This window comes from Corylus avellana, chromosome 8 (assembly GCF_965113065.1).
Source record: "Corylus avellana chromosome 8, dhCorAvel1.hap1.2, whole genome shotgun sequence".
In the NCBI taxonomy this organism is placed as follows: domain Eukaryota; kingdom Viridiplantae; phylum Streptophyta; class Magnoliopsida; order Fagales; family Betulaceae; genus Corylus; species Corylus avellana.
The window spans coordinates 13,805,544-13,826,153 of NC_142497.1; the positions used below are offsets into that span (position 1 = coordinate 13,805,544).

Sequence of the window (20,610 nt, forward strand, 5' to 3'; positions counted from 1 at the left end):
ACCACCCTTTTTAAATCCGGGGGTGAAAAGTTCGATGATAAAAAGCTGACCACTCTTTTGAATCCAAGGGTGAAAAGCCCGATGATGAAAGCCCAACCACCCTTTTGAATCCGAGGGTGAAAAATCCGATCATCCTACCTTTGACCAACTAGTTCTGACCCATTCATGCTTGAAGAATGGTGAATCCGGATGACAAATCCCGTAATTTAATACCTTTACCGATATGTCACCCATAATCAATCCATTGAATTACAAGAAGATAAAGGGGAATTGATGTGTAAAAATATAAAGTTTCTAGGATTTGCAATTGGATTGAATTTTTCTCCTCACGTATGTTCTTCAATATAAATTAGCGAGATGAACAGGAAAACTTATCTTGTTGTCAAGATGTAGGCTAACACCGATTTGGCGCTATTGGGCGCAGTTGAGATGCATGAACGTATATCCGTGCAGATCTGTTACAAACGAACATGTATTTGTCTAGGGACAAAGATTTTTGCGGAAGAAAAATCATCAACCGATATGAACGCATGATCATCACCATTACGGATTTTTAATTTCGTAAGAACAAATAGTCATTCCCACAGGCGGTTCCAAACTATTAATACATTTTTTGGTCCAACAGTCTCCGATTGGTGTGAACGGCACGTGTTCTTCGCGTTCTTCCTAGAAATCATTGTCTTCAATTTCATTGGTCTTCGTGCTTCTTTAATTCTTGCAAAATAATAGCCCATTAGGAGAACTCGCCGGTGGGGTGCCGGCGGGTCTCACTCCGATGCCTAAGTTAGCTTCTTTCAGAGTTTGATATTCCCAAGAATGTGAATGTATTGCCTACCTTTGGCTCCATAGTATGTGCCTATATATAGTGTAGGTTGCCTGATGATTAAAATGGTAACTAGACAAGGAAAATGGGATTCAAGAGTGATTGATGGGTGAATAAATAACCCTGTCTCCTGACCGTTATAGTCAATGTGAAATCGTCATTGCAATCAATGTGATTTTGGTCATTAATTTGGTGGTTACGAATGGGATATGTGCCCCCAGTCATTAATGTGCTTGACCGTTATGAATGAAATATTTGGATGTTAATCCTAGACTTTCTCTTGACTTTTGATATTTTGATTCGTATTTTAGAAGTACAACAAAAGGTAATATATGAATATAATAAAAAAGTCGCATTTTGACACACTTTGGTAGTTTGATGGACCACTTTAGCACTTTTTAAAAATGGTTATTAATTGAGGGAGTTTATTTTTAATTTTTTCCAAAAAAATGAAAATAGTGAATAAAAAAAAAACAGTGGTACCTTTAGAAGGCTATGATACCTTGTAAATTTTGAAAATTACACATTTATCCCTATAAATATTGTGGGACCATTGTATTGATATTTATAACTATTAGACAACCATATAACATCTACCTACAATTATGAGTGGTTACAACTATTCAGCTTCTATCTAACTATACATTTTGGAATGTTTTGTATTCAATTTGTTGTGTGATCTCTTTGATTATCAAATTATTATTATTTTCAACAATGAATGAGTCTCTCCAGTGTCTTCAGATTCACTACTCAACTAGGAAGAATAAGTCCCCCCGCCCCTCTTCTCCAGCCATGACTCTCAAACTCAACTTCGATGCAAGGCTGCGGTGTACATGCATCATCCAATATCCCTGTGACCCCAACATTGGCGAAGCCCTAACAGCTCTCCTTGCTGCCCAAAACATCATTTTAGAAGGCGAGTCTCTCACTGTCATCCTAGCTCTCAATCAACCTGATTGAAAAATGTTCCACACCTCCTATTCGTTGTTTGTCTTATTTCTTTTCTTGCACTCTTACAAAAACAAAAGGGTAAAGTTCATATACCCCCCTCAAACTATCACCTAATTGACAATGTCCTCCTTAAACTTTTAATTGTGACAATGTCCCCTCCAAACTATCAAAACATTGTCAATGTCCCCCCCAAGGCTAGCAATAAGACAAAAATGCCCCTATAAATTTTTATATAAGACAAAAATATCCTTATAAATTAAAAAAAAAAAAAAAAAATTGATTTTTTTAGAAAACGACAAATTTTAATTTAAAAATAATATTTTAAAAAAAAAAACAATTTTTTTAAACAAAAATTTTTATTTTTTATTTTTAAAAAGGGAAATTTTTATTTTTTAAAAAACTACTTTTTTTATTTAGTTTTAAAAAACAAAAATTTCATTTTATTAAGAGAATTTTTTTAAAAAAAAAAACGTAAATTTTTATTTAAATAAAATTATAAAACAAAATTAAAATAAAATAAACGAAAATTTTCAATTTTTTTTTTTTAAAAAAAAAAATCGAAAATTTTTTTCTTATAAAATTGATTTTAAAAAAGAAAAAATTGGGTAAGTTTAGATTTTTTTTTTTTTTTTTTGGTTAGTTTTTGCTTTTTTCTAGAAGTTTTAGTATTTTTGTTTATATTTTACTAAGGGTAATTTCGTCTTTTTGATAGTTTGGAGGGAATATTGTCACAATTGAAAGTTTGAAAAAGACATTGTCAATTGAGTGGTAGTTTGAGGGAGTTATGTAGACTTCCTCCAAAACAAAAATTACAGTCTGAACAATGCTCCCACCAATAGCCACGTCCGCCAGCCTCATTATCATGTTTTTGGCTTTCTTGTCTTTTTATTATTATTATTTAACCTTAGAGAAAGAAATCCATGTATTAAACGGAGTTATATATACAGATTGCCTGAACTGCTTTAAACAATGCACATTGAGGAGCATTCGAGTCTTTCAACCGCACCAAGCTATACTATACACATCTGAGCGAGAGTGGTGAATTCCCTAGGTACTCACTCTTGTAAGTTGAAGCTAGAATAGCAAAAAGAAAAACCGCAAAGCAAAAGCACTAAAACCCGAGACAAAATTTTTCCGCTTTCCGCTACCCCTGAGGTGCGCCAGAGAGAATTGGGCCGCCCATAAACGACCCATGCTTTCTGAAGGCTGGAATGCTGAGGGATCGTTTTCTCATTTTGACATTTCCAGAAGGCATTTTCCTCTCATTCTTCCCCATGAGCAAGGAGTAAGTGCACAGCTCCGACAAAGGCTCGCTTTTAGTTCTAAGGAAGAGCTCTAGGTTTTGGCGATATTTATCCCCTTGCATGCCCATTGATTGCTCGCTAGAAACGGGCACAACCTTATCTTTGGCCTCCTCATCATCATCTGACCAATACCCATTCTCCTGCACGTCCTGCATTGCTAGATCATCATACTCTTCATCCGATTTCGTAGACTCCTCGTCAACTGAACCAATCTGTGTAGCATAAAAAATATAAATTAATGCATAATTAACAAGGTTTCAAACATTTATACTCTAATTGCCAGAGATACATATATAGTCAGATCATATGCTACATATAACTTTCGTGTTGTGGGAGTTCTCAGTATGATTCCAGTTATTCCCTTTCAACTTTCAATGTAAGCCGGTGATTTATTTAATATACATACGAAATCCATACCTCTTCAAGGACCTCTTTGTCATCATCATCACTTAGATCATCATCACTACCTGCCTCGTGTGGATCATCAATCTCTTCATCACTGCCATGCACTGAGAGTTCCTCCTTGAGCTGAACAAAAAGCAAACAATTAAAAACCCAAGCAGATAGCGGTCCATCTATCTAAAACTGCTAAATGTTATCTTATAGCCAATACAGTTTACCCATATCACAAAATTCAACAATGGCTCAACTACAAGCTTGGTTCTTCAATTTACATTCGTTTTGTGTAACTGGTCATACTCCCAGACAGAGGGACCGAACCATAATCAAGTTTCCTAAAAATATAAAAACATTGGTGTTCGAGAATACCTCTTTGGAAGGGCCATCAGATATTCTCGGTGAGCTGCAACAGGAAGAAAAGTATCTACTACCAGTATCAGTCCCGTCAGCCCTTGACTCATCAACGCTTCCAGCACGACTAGTGCCACCATCACTGGGCCAGGCACTGATCCCATAGAGACCAAACTGAAGATTAACCGGCTCAGCCTTTCCAATCGGAGTCCCATGGCCCAAAATTGGCTTCCCGTTACTATCAACTGAATCAACAGGCCAAGCCTTTGCTACAGATCCATCAGTATTAACAAGAGCCATGAGATGCCTGAAGGAACCTTTCCTCTGAAGCAGTTGAAACATCCCCTTGGAGCTCAATGAATTGGCGGCACATTGGTTCCTGTACTCCTCATCAATCACAGTAACAGTATTTGTGGTAGGATCATAAAGCTGCTCCCCAGCCTCACGCCTCCGAAGGCAGCTGAAGACAGTAGCATGGATGGCTGCTACACTCCTGTCAACATTGGTATTGTTTATTTTGGGGACAAGATGCTTGTCAGCCCGCTTACAGAGGTATTCTTGGATTGTTCTGATATTTCGAATATACTTTACATATTTATTTTTTGCTGGGTCCAGTGTCATATACTTGGCACGGACTGCAAATCGCTCCAAGTGTTTGTCCTCATTAGTGATATATATCATGAACGGTATGATAGAAGGATGTTTCTTCATAAGCCCCATCTGCAGATCAGGATCAAAGTTTGTTTATTTAGGAAAAATAAATGTAGATAAAACTTTTGTATCAAGGGAAGACAGCTTGTGAAAAAATAATGGAAGAATTTACGTACCACAAAATTAAGGCTCAAGTGAACACCTTCAACAACTACCGACTCTTTTCGCTCTTCCCATGCAGTGATCAGCCGATCAAGACTGTCAATTACCATCTCACTTTGTGCTTTAAATCCTTCAATGGCCATCTGCTTTGGACTGATCAATTCAGTTGTACTGGAACCCACCTCAGATGACCGAGTATCAGATCTCCCAGCGGTTGAACCATCAGATAGTTCATCCTTAGGATGTGAGCGTGAAATGCCTGCCAATTTTTTTGCTTTCCTTTTGGCCTTTGCTTCTGCAACAGCCACCGGATCCAAGAACTCCCCCGCATGGTAGGTTGAAGCCCAGAGTAGAGGGTTTTGCTTCTCATCTACAAAACTCCTCATCATATGCCGAATAGAATCAGTTGATATAACTGTTGTAATTCCCAATCTGCTACCCTGAGAGACAAAATGGATAATGCTCAGATTTTTGAATCATGGAAATGTTGAGAAACAAAGCACCTATGCATGAAAATCAAATTTGCACATCTTTTCTTACAAACTTAAAAGTAATATGCCATCCTAAAAAATAAAATAAAAAACAAATGACACCATAAGTGGATACACTATAAACCATAATTGCGACAACTAAAAGTAGTGTACTCAGCACACATACCAGCAATGCTGACAAAGTAGACTTGCCACAGCCACTAGTGCCACACAACAGTACAGTTACAGATTCCTTCCTTTCTCGGATTCTGCAAAGAGAAAATATTATCATATAAATTATATAATGATATAAATCAGGCATAGCACATTGCAAGGAAAAAGAAAAAAAAAAAATAATATATATATATATATATATATATATATATATATATAATTATTCCCTGTTAACTTGTTCATTAAAAATGGGTAAGCCTTCTTCATCACACTTTACTGCTGACCTGATCTGGTTTCTTCTTATCTCAGTGAGATAATTATCCCACCAATTTCTAAGAGTACCAGAAAATCCAGTAGCAAGTAAATCCACAATATCAGCTTGGCTTTTATTGTGGTTAGTAAGATAGGCATTGGCAACTATGGACATATGATTCATCTTATTAAGCAGTTCTTGCTCAGATAAACCATCAATATTCCATTCATACAATTTATCAACCGAGACAGAAAATTGAGATTGGATAAATCTTTCTTCAAATTGTAAATCAGGAGGAGTTGGTTTTGGATAAAAATTTTTAGCCAAATTGAAAGATCTGGATCCGTCAAAGATCCTTTGGAGTTTTGGCTCCATGTCAATCTTACCAAAGTTTTGTTCAAGTATTTTAATATCAGAATCAGTAGTATCATGAGAAATCTCAGAATCAGAAGAAGAAGCTTTTTCAATAGCAAAATTCTGTCCAGAAGAACTGGCACGAGCAGTAGTCAACTCAGAAAGTAATTGGTTTACTTTCTCAAGGTTCATTTGAGAAGTAGTTTTCAAACCAGAAGATTTCTTTAAATCAAGAAGAGAAATCAGAGGTTTTTCAATCTTAGAAGGGGTAGAAACAATTTTTGACTCAGTAGAGGGAGAGAGAATCTTCTCTTCAATACGATCTAATTGTTGTCCTATAATATGAAGAGATTGAGAAACAAAATTACTTTGTTCGATTATTTTCCTATTGTTATCAATAGGATCCTTATCCGGAGTTTTGAAAGGGGAACATTTAAGTTGTATATATATATATATATTCCTTGAAAGGAAACTAATCTCCATACAGCCTGTATTAAGGACCTTGTCCTGAGATAAAGCTACAATACGATAACAAGACTATGGGTGTGGTTTCATTCCTATTGGAGCCAAAGTTTCAGCTTGAGAGAAAGCCAAGACTTTCTTTTCCAAAGTGTATTAGCTCAAAGTATTATCAATTAAAGTTGAGAGCACAGGCACCAGAATGAGAGAAGTGGGAGGGGTAACCTTATCCAAAAAATCAGACTGAAAAAGTTTGGAAATGGTGCAAAAAATATGACAAGAATCATAATGCACTTCCCCAAACTTCCCTAGGAATTTCTTCACACTTATTATATGAGCATTGCAAACAGTTTTCAGGAGCTAGTTTTTTCAGCCTAAGCTAAATTTCCAAGTGACTTGATTCAGAGCATCCTACTGTACTAATTTCTTTCCATCCAAATAAAATCCATAACTCCAATCCGCAGCTTTTAACTTCTAATTAAACCGAAACGACATCTCATAATTGACCAAAAAACGCATTATAATCAAAATAAGCCACCATCCAGTGCACATAACAACTAAGCCCAAAACACCCAACTATTTGAAGAGAAACATGTCTGAAGCATAAGCAGTCAATGGGATTCATTGAAAAAAAAAAAGCATTAGCAGTCAATGGGACAAGACCAGCAATAAAAACACAACTAGAGCTAAGATCAAGATGACAATGGCACTTGTTGTACATAAGGGTTAAATTGGAAAGGAGTAACAAGTGTTTTAAAAGGCTTTATTAACTAAGGTATGTATTGCATTTATACGTGTAGCCATGATACCGTGCAACTGAGAAATTGCCTTGATGATTCATTATTCCACTCCAATTTTTTTGAGGCTAAGATCATATTGACTCCTTTTTTCAGGAGTCATTAGCAAATCTGCTCACACATCAAGGGAAAAAGAAAGGAGGATGCTGAAGCTAAGTATTGAATTTATAGGTGTAGCCATGATATCGTGCAGCTGAGACCATGCCATGGTGATTCCTTATTCCACTACAATTTTTGGGAGGCTAAGATCATATTGACTACTTTTTTCAGTATTCATTGGTAAATCTACCCACACATAAAGGGAAAGAGTATGGAGGATGCTGAAGGTGGCAGCCCAAAAGAAAACTTAAGTGATATTCTCTCCATCAGCCACCAAGCAGTAATTGTGATCATAACAAGAAAATGGAGACAAACGTGGTTTGGAAAAAACCCAAGTTCCATAAAAAATCTTTGTGGGAGAAAATCATCACTTTTAAAGCTCAATCAGAAGGTCAGCAACAAATTACTCATTTGATGGGCATGTCTCATGAAAAAGTGCCTCTCACTAGCGCATCTATGGTTGTGGCAAGATCAGTGCTAGTTTCATATCAACTGGATTTATAACACATATTCATTTATAAGTTAGAAGAACAGAGCTTATGGTCATGGTCTAAATTCCAAAGACTACCGTTGTTTTCCCTTGAGACAGACCAAAGGTGCCACAGAAAAGAAATATACATCAAAAGTTCTTATGGTTGTTTCAACTGAAACATTGATTGTCACGGTAAGATTACTATCTCTATCAGTCCTGTGGCCCAAAAATTGCAAATTATTGCTCAAAGTAAGAAGATTAGCATGATGAGCAAAATTGAATATACTTATATAACCTAGGTCAAGAATCATTTAAGTTTTAGTAAAAACTAAACTCCAATATATACATACAAACAGAAAATCTGAGCTGGCAAGATATCAAATCCATTCTGCTACTCGGAGATAAAAAAAAATAATAATAATAATAATTAAAAAAAAAAAAGACACAACCAGGGAAAGTACATAACGACATGAATATTTTGCATTTTTTTTATTAGAATTCACACTTCACAAAGATGAAAAACATCCATTCTGGGCACATCTAAATAGGCTAAGAAAACATTAGATCATAACCTAAAATTATTTACAAAAAAAAAAAATCATAGGTCTATCCAGGCCAACTATAACTATGTCCAGGATTCAACAAGAACTTAATCTCCAGCAATAGCCCATGATATGCAATGGCAAGTCCATAACACAAGCAACGTCAAAGACAAAAATATATGCATATTGCCATAATTATGCTCAATGCTCATATTGCATGTTGCATATATATATATATATGAAGAAACACTTAATATTGCCACAATTATGCTCAATGCTCATATTGCATGTTGCATACATATGAAAAACACAGATTACACCAAACAATCTACACTCATGGAAGCCATCAAAATAGAATTCCTGCAGAGGATATGCAGATTCCATGACTTTCAGCATTTTCTAAGGTGAGTATAGACTGAAATATATTCCCAAAAGATGTAAGATTTTAATGTACCTGCACGCCAAAACCAAATCCTGCCTCTGGTTGGGACCCACATACTTATATTCAGCCAGGGCATCACAAACAACGTCTAGGAAAGTTTTTCTTCTTACAAGCATAGTTGTCCTTCGTTTGTACAATTCAAATGGTACGCTCTTACTTCTATCCTCTTTCACTGCAGCCATAGGGTTGCCTGCCTCTGTTTTACCTGAGCAACCACTGGTAGGACAACCATCTACCTTCTCAAGACCTACTGAAGCATCCAATCTTGATGTTCCCATTACTTCTGGAGACAAAGCATCACTTGGGTTTTCACTTCTGATCAATACAAAAACTCGTTGGCTTATCTGATTAGAGGAAAATACATTCAGAAAAAGAGCTAAATTATTTAGTAAAAGCATGGGAATCAATCATGTGAACTCACTAATCACCAAAAAAAAAGGTACTAGTTTAATGTGGCAGAAACTCGCTCAAATTGCCATCATGCATGAATAAAATATTAGGCAATATGACTCCAAACTAGAGGACCAATACTTTTAAACTGAGTGGTTACTAAAATAAACCCTTTCCATGCAATATTGATTTTCCCATTGGAATGGAACCTAGAAACAAAGCTTTGGGTGCTGAATTACATGAATACATCAACCTGATCTGCCTATACAACGCTTTAAAATTCAAGTACAGAGATCCAAATCCGGGAGGAGAAATCAACTACAGAGAAAAAAAAAAAAGTAGTTCTAAAAGAAAACTTCAGATATGATAGGAATTTTTATAGGTATAAATTCAGTAAGACTAAAGATACTGACAGCCTAGACAGAGCACTAAATGTTTTTTCATTAGCTAATAGCACGGTAAAACATTCAATCATGGTTCAGCCAAATAAATTCATAACAACGCTTATAAAAATTGGATCACAATTTTTTTTTTTTATGAATAAGAATTGGATCACTTATGCTTTAGATTATTAAGAAGACTGATAATTTGCATTAGTGAAAAAAAATAGGAGGCAGCACCAATGACTATTCATGTTACCACAATAGTCGATGGCTGCATCAACGAAATGAATCGAGTCAAAGACGGTACAAGGACAACATGAAGGCCATAAACATGGCTTTTTACCTATAAAACAAACATCAGGAAAAACAAAAAAAAAAAGGACCAAATCTTCAAGAATAGCATTATGCAATCCTAAGTTGGCACGACAAACAATAGAACCATTTTGGCCAGATGTTCAGCAAAACCAATTGTAGGGTTGAAGACTTTGGGAAATGAGATTCAGAAATTTCACAGAACACAAAACGTACAACCCAGATCCACAACCGTAAATCAACTTCCAAATCATATAAAAGCACACCCCTACTCCTTAATTTATTGAACTCCAACTATCCAAACGAAAAAGCGACCCAAAATTAACCAAAAAATCCTTAACAAAAAAACAAAAATCAAAAGTTCTCCAACGTCCAAAAAAAAAAAAAAAAAAGGAATTAAAATTGAATTACAAAGAAGGAAATCGTAGATAATTATGAAACCGTAAATCATGTGGTACCTTAAACGCATGTCGCGCTTTACATCCCATGAGCTGCAGAGTGCTCTGCAGAACCGGACGCGTGTACCTAAAGGACTCTTTACCTTTCTCTCTCTTGTCTTCTTCATCCTCCACCACTATGTACAGAACTTTCGCCACCTCCGCCATTGTCTACGCAAACAAATTCAAATTCAAATTCAAATTCAATCACACAAACCAAACCCAAACAAAGCTCTCAAGCACGCCAATAAATTTTAATTTTTTTAGTGAAACAACAAAAAAGAAGAGATCATACATAAAATATTCACAGAAAGTAATTGAGAAAAAGGTTTGGTGATGACATTTCAATGATAGGGGCTATTAAGGCACGTTTAAAACATGAATCCAGGAAAGATCACAGAATTGGCCGAGAAAGAGAAAGAAAATAAGAGAAGATTGAGAGGCAGAGGAAGTATGAGGAGAGGGAGAGAATTCGGCGGCAATGCGGATGAAACCGGAGAACAATGAGAGAAGGTAGAAACGGAGTTTGAAGCAAGGCGAGGAGATCGAACCTGAGAATAGGAATCGAAGAAATTTGGACGCTCGGATGGGAAGGAAAAGGAACAAAAGGGGGGCTAGGGTTTAGTAGGCGCTACGATCCGCCATTTGAAGCGCTTGGCGTCGCAACACGACCTCGGCATTCTCTGTCACCTGGTCTCCACGCATCGCACCGAGCGACCCTCCACGAGTCTCTCTCCTTTTCTTTTTCTCTTTTGGCACCTTCTTTCTCTTTCTCTCTCTCTCTCTTCTTTCTCTTTCTCTCTCTCTCTCAAGACAAGTATTCAAATTACGGATTTGGCCTTCGTTCGGTGCCTGAATTTCAATCCCGGCCACGGTGGGTGGGTCCGACTCTGGACACGGCAACCGATGAGTAGGCGAGTTGTAATATTGATGCAGTTGCGGGGGTGATTGTGTTTGTGTTGACCATGTTTAGTCATGCAAGAAGGGGATCGGGTTCTTCTTCGTATTTAAGGAGGGAAAGCGGATTAAAGGACTGGACCAATTGAATTTCTAGGTTTTTTGGTTAACTAATTTTGTTGGAAAGAGACATTTTAGCCAACTGTCCAATTAATTATCAACGCACATGGTAACTTGGTAAGATACCATGGATCATAATAAAGGCTTAGGCTAAATTATATATATATATATATATATATATATATATATATATTTTAAAATGGATCCACACTATTGACATCGTTTTCATTTTTCATGAGATGTGGTTTCTAACCGATTGAGCTATCCCTTAAAAATAATTCGTCTCTATTTTGAGGGTTGGAGTCAATTTGTTCATTTTTTCTAAATTAGTCATTAAGTTGGAATGAAAAACAAATGAAATAACTAAATTGGTCTTTTATAGTCAAAACAAATGTAAAATGATTGTCCTAGCTTAAGGGCAATTTAGTTGTTTTACATGATTCTCGGTCGAGCTTAACAGTTAGTGTGAATGGAGGGACAAATTGACAGTAAAACGTATTAATAGGGTCTGAGTTATATTGACTTAATTTAAAAGAAGATAAATAACACGTAAATGATAGTTTAGGGACGAAAAATATAAATTATCTGTTGGAACAATTTTCCGTCTAACCATTTCTGGTATGATGTGAATAACACGTTCTTCAAGGTGTTCTTCGCATTCCCACGATAGCTGCAAAATTACAATAATGTCAAATCAAAAGTTATGCATGCATCTATGCTAGAAAAACTCTGATCCCTAAATTTAGGAGTGAAAGGGGAGTTAGTAAAAACTAACCGTCTATGTTGTTAATCCCCTAGACGGTTAACTAGCGATTGAGTCTTGCTATTTGGATGCCAAAAATCAGATAAGTGTTTGTCAAAGTCTAACGTGGCTTTATTAAAAAAATAATAATAATAAAATAAAAATCATAGAAATCTCTCTCTCTTCCCCCATTTCGTATTTTTTTTGTTAGTTAAATTTTTATTTTAATATTTAGTTTCTAATGCCTCAAAACTTGTTTTTAAATTCAAAACTAAAACCTAAGGGTGGAAAGTTATCCCTTTAAGGATGGTATCACACAAAAGGGATTCAATCATCCTAAATTTAGTGCTAATGTCTCAAATTTTGTGCTAATATTTCAAATTTGTATTCCCTTTTAATGTTTATCTTCTTTAATTAAAATTTAAAAAAATAAAAATAAAAAAAACATTGTAAATGTCTGACGCTTGGCTGCCTCATGGCAGCCGTAAATCTCTACTCCTAGCGATTAGCAATTAATAACTTAATAACCACTAACCACTTTTTAAATAAAAAATTAAAAAAAAAATAAAAAGTTAAATATTGGGGAAACTTTAGTAAGCGCCCCTGAACTTCCAACCAATTTGACAAGCACCTCCTGAATTACCAAAACTCTCACTTAGGCCATCTGAACTTTGATTTACTCTCACTTTGGACCCTTCTATTAGTTTTTAACGTTAAAGTTAAACAGTTTGACTTTTTATGCATATTTTACTCTCAACCAAAACTATGTTATTTTGGACTCCAAAACTACACCGTTTTGGGCTTCAAAACTATATCACCACCTAACCCAAAACGACGTCGTTTTGAGCATAATATTAAAAAAAAAAAAAACAACGAAATCCGGGTGGTTCCAGCCACCCCCTTGGCCAAAATGGGGTGGCCGGACCAACCCATTTTTGGCCAAGGGGGTGGTCCGGCCACCCCCAAAAGGCCAAAAAGAAAAAAGGGGGGGGGGGGGGGGGGGGGGGGGCGCAAATCGGGAGCTTTTGGAGGTGGTCTGGGGCTGGGGGTGGTTTCAGCCACATACGGCCTGTATGGGGTGGTCGAAACCACCCCAACCCCTTGGGGGTGGTACGGCCATCCCAAAACACCTGATCCCCTTTCTTTTTTTTTTCTTTTTTGGGCTTTTAGGGGTGGCCGGACCTCCCCCTTGGCCATGGGGGTGGCTGCCAAAAATGGGGTGGTCCGGCCACCCCATTTTGGCCAAGGGGTGGCTGGAGCCACCCCGATTTCCTTTTTTTTTTTTTTTTTTTTGCTTTGCTTTTCTTAAAACGACGTCGTTTTGGGCTGGGTAGGTGTTGTAGTTTTAGGGCACAAAACAGTCTAGTTTTGGGGTGAGGGTAAAATGCTCATAAAAAGTCAAACTATTTGACTTTAACGTTGAAAACTAACAGAAGGGCCCAAAGTGAGAGCAAACCAAAGTTCAGAGAGCCTAAGTGAAAGTTTTGAAAATTCATGGGATATTTGTCAAATCGGCTGGAACTTCAGGGGGCTTAGTGATGTTTCCTCTTAAATATTTTTGGGGAAACTTCACTTTAAATCCCTGAACTACCGCATGTTTTGAGAAGATCCCCAAAAATTCAAAAACTCTCAATTTACATCTATGAACCTTCAATTTCAATCAATTTACCCCCACCATTAGCTTTAGTTGTTAACTTCTAACAGAAATGTTTAAAAATACCAAATTACCCTTCGATTTTTTTTTTTTAAATGAAATTAAGGGTAAATTTGAAATTTTTTAAAAAGTCAGTGGTATAAACATAATTTTATCACTTTTAACATTTAAAGTCTAACGGAAGGGTAAATTGATTGAAATTGAAAGTTCAAGGGTTTAAAATGAAGTTTCTCCAAAAAAATTTTAATAAAAAAAAAAAAAAACCAAAACAACGTCGTTTTTATGGTAATATGATAATACCATACTACATACGACATCATTTCTAAATTTTTATATATATTTAAACACAAAAATGACGTCCTTTCATATATTTTTATATATATAAATGTAATATATATTATATAATATACATAAAAGCGGTTAGAGGTTAACAGCTTTTTCAAAACCTAAAACCTCTAACTGTGATCGCCTAAGCGGTTAGCAGTTAATTCGGTTAATAATTAGTGCAGTTAGTGCAGTTAACAATTAGTGCAGTTAGCGGACGGTTAATAACCGCTCACCTTTTTACCCCTACCTAAGTTAGTTCTTTTGATTCAAGTGTATGCTAAAAGTCAAATTATTCAGTATAGGGTTTATACCTAGTATAGGAGCCTATTCATTGGCTAGGATTAAGTTTTCTACTTCAACTTGTCCTAGAAATGCCGAGAGTTATTGCATATTATTCTTTTGATGGATTAGTATTGATCTTGAGGCACATGATATATACAGTGACCTAATAGAGTGGAATTATTCCCAACATTATCCAAAAGCATAAATAAATTATGTATCTTCTTCTCTTATCCACTACGAGTAAAATTTCTTGCTGGAGATAAAGAAAAGAAAAAGTAATAGTAAAATTTAGAATTTTACGACCGTGTTTGTACGGTAGGTATTGATTGGATTCATGTGAATCTTACTGATCCCTTAATTCTTAAAGAAGTTAAAAGGCTTTAACCAAGAAATAAAAGGCGTCAGGAAATAAATAAATAAAGTAAAAAGGCAATTATATATACCATGTATAGTAATTAATAAATATGTCTTGTGGATAAAATCTATAAAAAAAAAAAAAAAAAACATACTAACAAGTATTCGACAACTAAATTATAAAATATTGTTAAATTTGGATGCTGAGTGTATATATAAATAGTTTTGTACGAGGCTCATGTCATTTTCCGTGTACCAATATTGGACGGAGTAGACCAAGCTGCTTATGAATTATGAGTCTTGCCAATGTCATCACTATATTTTTTATAATTCACTTCGTGGCTCTTTGTAAGTTGTGAGGGTTAATTAAACTCTCTTTCTAATTGAATTTGTTATGATTCCTGCAGCAATGCAACAATATTATAATGAGGGTAACGCAGCTAATGCTATAGGGAAATGCTTTTGGTATTTTATTGTCTTTCTTTAATCCTTTTCAGTTGAGGCGACATTATTAAGAATGGATTGACAATGTCACTTCAACATAGAAAGATGAGAGAAGGACAATAAAATACCAAATAGCATTTCTCAATACTATATATTGTATTTTTATTTTACGATTCTAAAGTGATAGTCTAAAATAAACTTTATTAAAAAAGAAACTGATCAAAAGGTTAATTAGAATTGCCACATCGGTATGTTGAGATAAAATCTAGTTTCTAGCATTACTCTTAAAAAAATACAACTATGACATTTGTTAGATCTATTTATTCGGTCATTGTGTCGATCATTCGGTAATGTTACCAAACGTTCGATGATAAACGCAAAACCTCCATTTTCAACAAAGATCCAAACTTTTCTTGGTTTAACACATCATAAGGCCTCCCTAAGTTATCACCCACAAACCTAACCTGCTGAAAATCTCTCATGAAAAGAGAAGTATGTCCATCATTAAGGAAATACTAACTACCTCTAAACATGCATTAAAGCTTAACGTAAACTCAAACCCTTAACCTAGATCTACAATATAGAGCTAAAAAGGCTATGGAGATAACACTAACAAAAACTATACAAGCTAATAAAGTTAAACCAACAAGATAAAGGCTGGGATGTTACCTCTTGAAGAGAATTGTTGGGTTTTAGTTTAGCCTTATTCAATGGAAAATTGCTTGTTAGCAGTTGAGTTGTATTCCCTTTAAAACGTTGGTGTAAGATTGCAAGTGTTTTAGTGCTAATGGAGAATCTCATTAGATGGGTGTCAAAACAAGCAAGTAATGGGATGTGCTAGAAGTGTTCTCTACCTTCCCAATTGGATGGGGCATTACAACGAAAAAGTAACGGGAAGCTACTGCCTTCCCCATTAGATGGTGCGTCAAAACGGCAATGTAAAGGGAAGTTACTGCTTGCCCCATTGGATGACATATCAGAATGGAGATGTAACAAGAAGCTACTACCTACCCCGTTGGATGGCACGTTAAGACGCGAAAGTGACGAAATGTTTTTGCCTTCCCCATTTGATGTCCCATTGGTTGACCATTATGACAGAAATGCTGAGGATTTACTCCTTACGTCTTGAAGCAATTCTTTTCCTATTAAGACGCAAAGCTTTCAGAGTATCAAATCTATGATATTTTGCTCTTCCCGTCTTAGCGTGACTTGAATTTCATTAAGACGTGAAGACTGAAATATCCTCCAGTATTTATATTCTCTCACCTGTTACTGTTCACTATAGACTTTGGAAATTGCTTTGGAGGTCTTAAATAGCTACTCAACCGTTGGTTCCAAGAGAGGACGTGAAAAAGCTTCATGATATCCCTCTCTAGATGTGTTGATTGTTTAACCATCTACATCTTTACACTCTTCATTGGCAAAGAAGTATATCGGTGGGTCGTATAGGAGATGCACTCCATGAAGATGGTCAGCTAGGAGGCAAGCAAGGAACTTGTGTCTTATAGAGTCTAAAACTTGCAAGAGTTATGAGTATTTTCTATTGTTTGTAATATGGTTATTCGTATAGTGAATTCTTGGGTTTTGCTACCTCGGAGTAGTTTTTACTTTTGATTTGTTCAAAAGTTTTCCTGCTTCATAACCAACATTTTGTGTTATGGTTGTGATCATTGTTTTCCGCTTTGCAAGTTTTAATCTTTATCATTGTATTGCTTGTATGTTTTGTATCTTGGGGTCTGTAACACCCCGGAACCATATTGGGAAGATGAGAAGAAGCCTACATAGAGTGGGTAGTTTATGAAGATAGTCATGGGTGCTAAGACCCACATTGCCTAGTTACTAGGTGAAACTAGGCTTTATAATGAATTATAGGGAAACTCCAAATTGACTAGTCCTTTTGGAGTAATAGCACAGATGTGGCTAGCGCTTTTCCATGGGTCGTTACAAGTGGTATCAGAGCCACCTAGTAACGCCAAGTCATGTGGTACTAGAGCACTGCATGACGTGGACCTGACGAGGACGTCAGGAGTTTAAGAGGGAGAGTTTGTAACACCCCGACCCCATATTAGGAAGACGAGAAGAAGCCCATATAGAGTGGATGGTTTATAGAGATAGTCATGGGTGCTAAGTCCCATATTGCCTAGTTACTAGGGTGAAACTGGGCTTTATAATGAATTATATGGAAGCTCCAAATTGACTAGTCCTTTTGGAGTAATAGCGCAGATGTGGCTAGCGCTTTTCCCTGGGTCGTTACAAGTGGTATCAGAGCCACCTAGTAACGTCAGGTCATGTGGTACTGGAGCACTGCATGACGTGGCCCTGACGAGGACGTCAGGAATTTAAGAGGGGGAGTTTGTAACACCCCGGTCTCATATTGGGAAGATGAGAAGAAGCCTACATAGAGTGGGTAGTTTATAAAGATAGTCATGGGTGCTAAGTCCCACATTGCCTAGTTACTAGGTGAAACTGGGCTTTATAATGAATTATAGAGAAACTTCAAATTGACTAGTCCTTTTGGGGTGATAGCGTAGATGTGGCTAGCGCTTTTCCCTGGGTCGTTACATAGACCATCTCCTTCTCTCTCCAAACTTTGTCTCTCTCTCTCTAGAGTTCTGAGGTGCATAGGACATCCAAAATAAATGGTCTGGATGTAAGGACAAATTTTTAGATCTCTCATGTTCGATCAATACGGATTAGGTGGCTAGGGTTTTTTAAAAAATTATAGACACTTATTGAACGTTCAGGAACCTATGTCGAAAGTTCGACATCCCATTCAATCATTCTATGTCCAACTAGAATGTTTGGCCTCAAGCATTCAATGTCCCATTCGAATGTTTGGCCCTCACATAAAATCTTAAATTGCCTAAAACTAAACCCCAACATACTTGTAGTGATTCCAATACCCAAACACACCAACTAGAGCAACTTAATCCACATTAACTATCAGAGTATTACACATAGAAGATGGCAAAACTCAAAAGACAAGACGCATACATGCTATGGCTATGGCTATGGCTATGGCTATGGCTAAGGTACACATCAGTGTGTTTAGTTCAATCAGTAAAAGCTCATTTTTGTAGAATGCCCACTATCGATGGCTTGCCGCTTGCGTGTTGAAATGGCAAAGAGAGAGGGAGAGAGAAAGAGAGGTAACATTGAGAATTATTATTTAATTCATCTAGCGTGCTAGAGTTAGTAGCAAGAAATTGGTATTCATTATAGCAGTAAATGCATTTTAGTTAATCTGTAGAATGTGAAAAGAGATCAATATTAGCTAAATTTAGCAAATACTACCAATTTAGCTAATCTGTTGGAGTTACTCTAAATGATCCAATTGATTACCACAACTCCTCAAACATCAGGCAATTATGTAGTGGAAACTAAATCTTAATAAAAAAAAATAATGATGACTAGGGCACTATCAATCCCCAATATAACTTAAAACATCATAACATAACATAATTTAAAATATTATTCATCCACAGTCACGTTTATAGACCAAATATCAAATCATACAAACTAGGTCTAATAGTTAGGGGTAAATCAAACACATAATAAAGTCATGGAGTCATAGTCAAAATCCTTAGCGGCCCACAGTAAAGTATCTATACCACCAATACATGAATCCTAGCCAGGGCATACCAAACTCCTTATAATGCTCCCGTAGTGTAGTGCCTCGGGTAATTACTAGGTTATGTTTAGTTTAGTGAGAGGATTAGCAGATTTCTCAGCTCATTAGGGTTTGTTGGAAGTGAGATTTTGGATTTTTGAGTTCTGACCAAACGTTCGCAAGTGGGCCATCAAACATTCGCTCTACAAACCTAGAACCATTGGGTAATAGTACACCGAACGTTCGAAAGGGGACCACCGAACGTTCATTGACCAATTTTTGACCTACTGAGTAATAATCAAATGTTCGACCTACAACCCAAGAATCATTGTGCAATAATAGTACACCAAACGTTCATCCCGGGACCATTGACTGTTCGCTGAACAGCATGACTATAGTGACCCAAATAATTATTAGGCTAAGACAGCTTGGTTAGAGGATTAATTAGACTTTTGGGTCACTAGGATTAGCTGGAGGGGTATTCTAGGAATTTTTGGCTTACTGACCGAACATTCGGTAGTGGGGACCACCAGAGTGTGTTTGCCTACAATTGTACACTAGTGTTTGTGTGGGAACCAGCTTGAACATTTGTTGACTTTTTGTTGACCACTGGATAATGCCCGAGCGTGCGCCTGCAACCCTAAAACCATTGGGTAAACAATACGCGAACGTTCGGCACAATAGTACGAAATGCTTGCTACAGTGACTGCTCCTACAGAGCTCACAACTTTTCTCCCCCCATATAAACCCCCTCCCACGCCCTTCACCAATCTATTTTGCCCTCTGAGCTTTAGAGAAACTCTGGTTAAGTGTTGTTGTGAGATTTTGAGGCATTCTTTGGGTGTTCTTGAAGAAGGAGGAGGAACTTCTTAAGGATTCTCACTGAGTGGAGGTAACCATCTCTTAGGTTGTTCTGCTAGTTTTATGTCTTATAGTAGGTTAGTTGTTAGAATCTAGAGGTTTAGGTTTTAACCTTGTTTTAAGCGTTTCTTTTCCATTAGACATATTTCTTGTTGCATGGTGATGTGCTTTGGGTTAGAATGTGTTAAAGATCCTTTTTGTAGCCTTAGAACCAGTTTAGAACTGCTTAGAAGATCGTTGGACCAAATGGAGTTCTACTTGAAACTTTCTAGTCGAACATTCGGCCTCGAGCCCGAACGTTCGCCCAGATGTGTTTTGAGGAACGTACGCCATTTTTCCCAAACATTCAAACAGTAGCTTATGTTTACAAAGTTCTAGGATTTAGGTTCGTTTAAGCTTGGACTTAGAACTAATGATAAGCGCCGAATGTTGCACATTCAAACCCCTTAATTTGCATATGTTAATTCTTTAGCGTTGTTATTTGTTTGATTTTGTTTTGTTTTTGTGTTTTCAGGTTATAAATAAAGATACAATTAATTCCATTGATTTTGGGCTTAAAAGAACACTTTGAGATGATTAAGCTTAGCCAATCATAACAGAGGCCTATATGTTATGATTAAGTTTAATCAAATAAAGGAAGGGATTAATTCGGAATTTCTCAAATTGGAGTCAAAATCGGATTGGATTCAAATTTAGATTCTGCATACATCTCAGTATTTTGGCCATAACTTTCGGCTCAAATATCTGATTGAGGTGATTCAAGTGGAACTGGAAAGCTAACTCAAATTGCTACAAATCATTGTGAAATATCATTTTCCTAATTCGGAGCGTCGCAATTCCAAAATCGCCCCGCAAGATAGGAACGCCATTCTGGGCGAATCCTATTCCGATTTGGACTTAGGTTTTCTTTATTCTAATTGGACTTGGACTTAAATCTCCAAATTTCTAGGTTTCCTAGGGCTTCTAGGACTGGTTTGCTCTGGTTTGCTCCCTATAAATAGACCCTTAACCTTCAAGAGAAGGTGTGCTTAGTTTTAGATACAAAAATCTTCTTGGAGGCTTGACAAGTTGAAGATGAGATAATCCATGGCAGG

The 20,610-nt window shown here is 36.5% G+C and overlaps 1 protein-coding gene across 2 annotated transcripts; it reads right to left on the reverse strand.

Moving 5' to 3' along the window:
• Positions 1-2,697: 2,697 nt before the first annotated feature.
• Positions 2,698-10,996, reverse strand: LOC132163864 (P-loop NTPase domain-containing protein LPA1 homolog 1). 2 transcript variants are annotated; one of them, XM_059574245.2, is made up of 8 exons: positions 10,777-10,996; positions 10,247-10,396; positions 8,716-9,047; positions 5,299-5,380; positions 4,656-5,081; positions 3,847-4,548; positions 3,496-3,606; positions 2,698-3,290 (listed from the first exon to the last, which is right to left on the reverse strand). In XM_059574245.2, exons 2-8 carry the CDS (start codon positions 10,391-10,393, stop codon positions 2,919-2,921), a joined length of 2,172 nt encoding a protein of 723 aa, XP_059430228.2. In that variant the 5' UTR covers positions 10,394-10,396; positions 10,777-10,996; the 3' UTR covers positions 2,698-2,918. The 2 variants fall into 2 exon arrangements, with proteins under 2 accessions (XP_059430228.2, XP_059430227.2); XM_059574244.2 differs by having other exon boundaries at positions 10,521-10,996.
• Positions 10,997-20,610: the final 9,614 nt, after the last annotated feature.